General features: G+C 28.1%; 1 protein-coding gene across 1 annotated transcript in view; it reads left to right on the top strand.

Moving 5' to 3' along the window:
* LOC102677659 overlaps window positions 1–7,834 on the top strand; it is a 28,226-nt gene extending 20,392 nt beyond the window's left edge. Inside the window, exon 2 of the mRNA XM_006615734.2 lies at window positions 7,660–7,834. Within this exon, the coding sequence (XP_006615797.1) occupies window positions 7,660–7,670 (11 nt within the window). The 3' untranslated portion in view covers window positions 7,671–7,834. The remainder of the gene's footprint in view (window positions 1–7,659) is intronic.
* Window positions 7,835–8,239: the final 405 nt, after the last annotated feature.

Below are 8,239 nucleotides of genomic sequence, written 5' to 3'. Positions count from 1 at the left end.
AATAGCGTATGGTTATTATACATTGAAACAATTATTTTTTATAAATTTGAAAATGAATTTTCTTCACTTAATCATATACATCATTTGAACCATTGTGAATCAGCAATATTCCTGAAATATTTATAAAAAGATGATATTGGAAAATTTTATCGATTTTTATTTTACTTTTTTGTTTATTTATGTTATTATTTTGTTTTATCGCGTTATTTTCGTTAGAACAGAGTTGTTGATTTTAAAAAAGAATTCAAGAAGAATTGATAGAACAAGATTTATTATTATTGCGACGATGGACGGCGATTGATTGTTGAACGGGCAGATGGAAATATTACGATTTATTTATTTATTTATTTCTTTTTGATCGGGCGTGAATGGTTTAATATTGGCGTAAATTTCAAATGCTGTTTTACGAGGATAATAAATCCGTTAATGTGAAAATGAAGAGGCATCGAAGCATTTGCAGCATTTGTTTCTTTATTTTTATTTTTGAAATATATTATTTTTCTTAGGAGAGAAAAACGAACGGAATATTTAAACAGCTCTCTTGAAAGTTAATCCACGTTTTGAATCACGACGAAAAAACATTCTTTTCTACGAATATCGTTAATTGTAGAAAGCTTTTGATAAGTAATATACCACCAGTTTAACTTTGTACACAACTTTTAACTCTAATAATCTTTTAATTTTTAACTCTCTTTCCAAGATTTAATTTATTTTTTTGTTTCTTTCAAAAATAGTAAAACAGTTTCGAGACAAAAAAACGTGAAAAAATCAAATTAAACATAATAATGGATATTGTAAAATTTTTTGTTAAATTTCGTTCGAAATAAAAATTATTATTATATATATTATTATTATTATTATTATTATTATTATTATTATTACACATTATTCACGTTCGATAACATTCCACCATAATAATTTAACAGATATATATCTTTATATCGGTGGCAAATGTCAAGTTCGGCCAATATCGTAATGTACAAACAATGGGATGATAATGTCCTAGATAAGGTTATACGCGCCGCGCATGTCTCTCATTCATGCATCTGTCGCTCCGGCGGCCAAACACGTTTCACTCGCTCGTCGTAAATCCCGTCATGCGGTATTATCGCGCATAAATTCTCCTATCGTGGACATTTACGATACTTCTCCAATTACTTGCGCCGAGATCAACTTGTGCCGCCTAATAAACACTTTCTTACTTATTAAGAGGCGGTCGAAAATTTTGTGGAAACAGGATTTTTTTTTTTTTTGAACAATCGGAAAATACGGGGATACGACTCGACTTTCTGTTGTATATTGAGCGAATGAAAGATGTGAGTGAACTTGACATTTGCCACGGATGTTCCAAGTGAAAGATAAATTATTGCTTGTGAAATTCGCGTAAAAAGATAATACGAGTGGATTTCGAATTATAATAATTTTAATTATTAATGGAAGTAATTTAATAAACGGTGAAGTGTTTTTGTAAATTTTATAATTTTTTTTTTTTTTTTAGTTAATGATAAGGGAAATGTCGATTTTCGAAACATTGTCATTTTTTATTCTTTTTACAACTCTTTTCCTCTTCTTTTCTTTTTTTATATGGAATTCAGTTAAGAGAAATTGCTATAATCAATGTATTATATTTATATCTTATTATTTGTTATTTTAATAAGATATTTATTAATTATATTTATTGTATTTATTAATTTGTTATTTTAATAAGATAGGGAAATTTTGTAACAAGAAAGAGGAAAAGAATTTGATTTAATATCAATTTCTTTAAATCAAATAGAAAATATATTACGTATTCGTTAGAATTAAAATTCTAAAATTATTCCATCTTGTTTTTTCATTCGTTTTGTTTATTATACCGTTGATCGAAAATTTCACATATTATAATTTAATATTTCAGATATTTATATTTGATACAAATATTTTCGTCTCACTTGCGCCACGGAATTTCTCTGACTTTCTGCGGTGCAATATACGTATACCACAAATTACAGCTCATGATGTATATACTTCGGCAGAGCTTTCCAAAGACGTTTGAAATGCCAAGGTGTGTTAAGAGAGAGTTATTCCTCTAATAATTCTCAAAAGTATACTTCGTTACACAATATTCCTTAACACTAAGGTAAGTGTATTACGGTAAAATAGCCCATTTTTTAAGACAAACATTTATGACAATTCGAAACTTTTCTTCTTCTTCTTCTTTTTATTAAATAATTAATTATTTAATAATTCTCGAAATATTCTTTTGGGCAAAATATATATATTTTCCACAAGTGGAAAAATTAATTTTCAAATTCTTGTGCGAAGAATAATTTTTTCAGAGCAAAATTGATCGTTGAGAAAAATTTGAGGGAAAAAAGTTAGGAACAAAAAGTCTGGAACAAAAGTTATTTCACAACACAATGCCCACTCCAGTGATGAGAAATACCCTCTCAAGTGTTTCGCTCTCTCAAACGGATTTACACCCTTGGCCTTTAATTAATTAATCATTGTTTCCAAACAACGAACAAAAATGAATAAATTACACCAGTTTCGCGGATTAATTTTTTGAAATTAGGTTGATTAGATTGGATTAAAACGAATGAATTATTCAACTGTTTAAATAACATTTCGAAAACAGGTTCATTGCAAAATCTAAGCTAAAATAAATAAAGATTTGACAAAATCTTTGATTTCAACACTTTTTTATCCCTCCAATAATTGAATTGGATTAATCTTAGCTTCTTTTTTCGGATGTGGGATAAAATATCTCTCTGCTATCGTTCAATATCTTCGAGAGATTCATCTATTATTATTATTATTATTATTATTATTATTAAACGAGGATAATAAATGTCTTGATAACCTCGTACGCCATACTGTTAACTTTGGTGTAATATTCGATAAAACGTTTCGCGTAGAAGCATGATGATAAATTTGTTTAAAGAAACGTTGAACAACGCGAGGAAAAGAAATAATGTGGAAAGATATTTAAAACGCGATGGATGTGTTCTTTACGAATCGTATGTATAGTTCATCATCTATCTAATGACATCTCGTGCATCAATATAAATAAATTAATTTTAATAACCGTGCAGTTAATAATTTTAAAACGTAACAAAATACTCTTTGCACGAGGATGAAAAGGATTTCATAAGGATCCATTAAAAATAATTGCAATTTTATCTTTATAATTGCAAGAATTTAGTTTCTAAGTTTTTTTTCGAATACGTTAAAAAAATATAAAATATATCATAAAATAAATGTCAAAACACGCTTCCTCTTCGTATCCTGGAATCCATCTCGTAATTTCATTTTGCTTTATAATATATATATATATATATATTTTTTTTTATATTCTATCGTTTGTCTCAATTATACAAGACATGTATATAAATTGCCACATTTTAATTCTGTGAAATATTTCTTCATAGAAAAATTGTTTCACTTGTTTATTTAAATAGATAATATTGAGAAAATAACGAAAATAAAATTTCTTTCGTTTCGTACAATTATTTCTCGAGAAAATGAAGTGGTTATGGAATTGTCAAATTTTCGATTTTTTTTTTTTTTTTGAGAATTAATAATAAAGAAATTCTATTTTTTTTTTCATATTTTTAAGTAATTATCTATTCGTTTCGGTCGATAATTAATTAAACTGACATGTATTTATAAATATAAATTTTTAATAAATTTTAGATAAATTTTTAAATTTGATTTATTCGAAAATAACATGGAAAATTTGAAAAAGTTTCTAATTTTTAATCTTTAATTTTTAATTTTTTGTTTTGTTTCATATTTGTTGTTAAGATATTATCGTTGATAAAATAGATCTATAACTCAAAAAACAGATAGGTATTCTAGAGTCAATTTTTGAAAAATTTTCAGAATTTTAAAACTTCACAAAAAATTTCACTTTTCTGAAATTAAAAATAAAGACTTCCAGCTTTAAAAATATCTTATTCTACATTCTTTTAATCAATCTTGTACCACATAAATATAAATTTAGAATCGTTCCTTTTTTCCTTTTCACGTTGAATCTCCTAATCTTCTTATTAATTTCGAATTAACTTTTTTGTGTTTTATATTTGTTGTTAATATTGTCCTTGATAAAATAAATGGAATAATAATTCTAGAGCCAATTTCGAAAGATTTTATCAGAGTTTTAGAACTTCACAAAAAATTCTACTTTTCTGAAATTAAAAATAAAGACTTCCAGCTTTTAAAATATCTTATTCTACATTCTTTTAATCTCATACTACATTATAAATTTAGAATTATTCTTTTTTCCTTTTCACGTTGAACACTTCTTATAATCTTCTTATTAATTTCAAATTAACGTTCATCAAAATATAATAATTATTCGTATATCTCATTTTCAATGAATTTTCGAACCATTTTTCGAATCATTTTTCACTAAGTTAGATAACTAACTCAATTAAAAATTTCACGAAGCTCATTATCGATTCTAAAGCTCTCTCGACCACTGATCTAAAATAAAATCGTCAACTACCTACCGCGAGGCTTTACATTTTCGCGAATTTTCAAAGAAAAGTTGTTCTCAAAGGGGTCAATTGGACGCGATATATATCTTTTTAAAAAATTCCCATCGAGTTTCAATTCGATCGGATTGCATAAATCAGTTCCTCGTTTTCGTTTATCATCTCTTTGTCAACTTTTATTATTCGAATATCTATGCAAGGATACACATTTTATCGCAGTCATTTACTTCTAATTAATAAAATTCGAACGATATGTTGAAATTTATTAACTTTCGAAAGACGAGCAGAATTGGATCGATCGTTTCGATTGACAAAAATGACAGATGTCATATTTTTTTTTGTTTTTTGACAAAATTAGTATTATCGAGATTAAAATGTAATTACATTTATTTTGTTTATTTCTACATCATTTTTATTTTCAGTTACCTATCATTTATATGTAAAATAGATATTTAAATACTTAGATAGTTCCAGTGTGAAGGATAAATGGAAGAATCTTTTAAAAATCAGAGAATCAAGTTACTGAATCAGAGTAAAAATTTGGATATTTTAATCATGTGTGTCTTTATTTATTTCTACATCACTTTAATCACAATCGTTTGTATATAAAATATAATATACACTTAGATAGTTTCAGTGTGAAGAATAAGTGGAAGAATATTTTTAAAAATCAGAGAATCAAATAATTGAGTTATTATGTCAGAGTAAAAGTTTGCATATTTTAATCACATGTATCTTTATTTATTTTTACATCACTTTAATCGTTTGTATATAAAATATAATATTTAGATAGTTCCAGTGTGAAGAATAAGTGGAAGAATCTTTTAAAAATCAGCGAATCAAATAATTGAGTTATATTACAGAATGAAAGTTTGGATATTTTAATCACATGTATCTTTGTTTATTTTTACATCACATTAATCATAATCGTTTGTATATAAAATATGATACTTAAGTAGTTCCAGTGGAAGAATCCTTTAAAAATCAGACAATCAAGTTAGTGTATCAGAATAAAAATTTGAATACTTTAATCACATGTGTCTTTGTTTATTTCTACATCACTTTAATCACAATTGTTTATATATAAAATATAACACTTAGATAGTTCCAGTGTGAAAGATAAGTGGAAGAATCTTTTAAAAATCAGAGAATCAAGTAATTAGATTACTGTGTCAGAATAAAAGTTTGGACATGTGTCTTTATTTATATATTTTTACATCACTTTAATCACAATTGCTTGTATATAAAATATGATATTTAAATAGTTCCAGTGTGAAGGGTAAGTAGAAGAATTTTTTAAAAATCAGAGAATTGAGTTACTATATTAGAGTAAAAATTTGAATATTTTAATCACATGTGTCTTTGTTTATTTCTACATCACTTTAATCACAATCTTAGATAGCTCCAGTGTGAAGGATAAATAGAAGTATCTTTTAAAAATTAGATTATTGTATCAGTATAAAAATTTGGATATTTTCAAAAACTTTAATCACTCTTCACATTCCTCCATCAAAATTCTCTTCAAATATCTCTTACAATTTCTGTTCAAATCACAAGACCTATTCCAACAAGATGAATCAAAATTCAACGTCATCGTTCAAAATTATACAATTCCATTCCATTCTGAATACTCCCATTTACAACTTTCCCTTACTTTTTCCCCGATTGCATCGAATCGATATCGATATTTAAACCAAGAATAAAACGATTCTTTCCCGTCGACTTCGGAAGACATCCTGCACTTCCTCTTGACCGCGTTTCCGTTTTCCTTTAACGTTCTAGGTGAGACATCCGTTCGTATGGCGAAACCGATCCTCGAGGCATAACAGTTTCTCCTCAGACAGATAGCGCACGAGGATGCATACATACCCCCCCCCCTCCCCCTCCACACACATACACATACAGTGACGAGCTGTGACGCGTAATGGACCGTTCAAATCCGTCCACGTCGTCGATCTTCAATAACGAGAGATCGTTTCTATGGTTACACGCCGATCAATTGCCATTCGACTTGACTGTTACTCGCCCGTCCATGCCCCCTCCTGTTATTGAACCCGAGGAACTGTGCCCAATGTTGTACGTGTCACGGTGCGGTGTGCCTTCCAGTTCGGCATTCCAACACGGTATTTCTGTCCACGGGTATAAATATGTGCCACGAGTCTCTCTCCTCCCTTCCTTCACGAGGATGAGCAGGAGGAGGAGGAGGAGCAGCAGGAGAACGTCGTATATAGATAAACGAACAAACCGTGTATCCAACGTGGAAGGTTGATGGATGGAACGAGGTAATAATTTCACTTGACGGTGTTTTCGAACGAGAGGCTATGAAAATACGAAAGTTGGAGCGATGATGGGTGTAACATGAACACGGTGATGATTGTGGGGAAAAGTGTTAGAAGCTTGGTTTTAGGGCTAGTGACGAGTAATGTCTGTGTCTCTCGAGTGATGGATACTTTTTTTTTTTTTAATTCGAATGTCGATAATTTTCGAAATATATCGAATACTTGGTCAAATATTTCGATACGAACGATCGTTAAATTTTTTATATATGTAAAATTTGCGATTCGTTTTCGAATCTATGAGAATTTATTTTAGCGTATATAATGAATCATTACGCGATTTCATTCGATCAGTCAATCACGGGATCGTTTTACTTCGTTAATGATGTTGTTCGTTCAATTGTTAATATCTTGGTCATATAGATATTAACTTATGTTTTATTAAAAACAATTAATAATAATAATAAATAAAATTTCACCGTAAGGAATACGTTTGAGGGGGAGGATTGTAAATAAATCTTCTATTCGTTATTTGTTAAAATAAAAATCCATTAATCCGTGAATTTATTAATATCGTCGATTACAGGAAAGTATTGGTGTACATACGTAAAGAAAAAGATATGATTTACCTTTAATCAAACGTGAAACAATATTTGTTCAAATGTATTCCTTCACCGATTCATGTACCGATAAAAATAACACAAAGCTGGAAGTATATTTTCTTGTATCCTACCGTGAAACAAGGATCCGATATATCAGTGGTTCCCAACCTGTTGATCTCTATCCATAAGACGGTTACTTAAAAAAGCTTGGAAATTTATTCTTTTGGTTTCAAGGAATAAAAATACAGTATGCAATGTAAGATATGTAGATCAATTATTTCTTTCTTTTTTTTTTGTTCACAGGTAAGCAATAAAAAGAAACCGAATATGGATTATGGATAATCAACAATCTATCGTTGGAAGATTCATCAAAGGTTTTAAATATTTATATTAATATTCTTTCTTCTAAAATTTTAATTTTTGCTAACGATAAAAATTTATTTTTATTCAATTTAATATTAATTTCTAAATAAATCTTCATCGAATGTAGAGTGCTCAGAAATAAGAAAAAATGAAAATTTAATCTAACCTTTTTAGTAAATTGAAGACGTTAATTGAATCGAAGGAAGAAAATTAGAAGTAGTAAGTCGTTTGAATATTACCTAAGGGAATAACAATTCTAAAATAAGATTAGAAAATAGTAGTATTTTAATAGCTAAGCTAATCCAAATCTAATCTAACTTAATTTTCTCGATAAATTTTTGATATTAAGCAAATTGAAAAGAGAAAATATTAGGATTGAAACATATTTTAACATATGAGAATTATAATTAAGCCCAAATCTAAAACCTAACCTCTATTATATATATATTAAACATTAGATTGAACCGAAGGAATAAAATATTAATATTAAAAGTGACAAGTCATTTGAATATCGCGATTA

The sequence above is a fragment of the Apis dorsata genome, unplaced genomic scaffold (genome assembly GCF_000469605.1).
Source record: "Apis dorsata unplaced genomic scaffold, Apis dorsata 1.3 scaffold_233, whole genome shotgun sequence".
Classification (NCBI taxonomy): Eukaryota; Metazoa; Arthropoda; class Insecta; order Hymenoptera; family Apidae; genus Apis; species Apis dorsata.
Note: the sequence above shows the minus strand (reverse complement) of the source record. Positions and strands in the feature narration are given on the sequence as shown.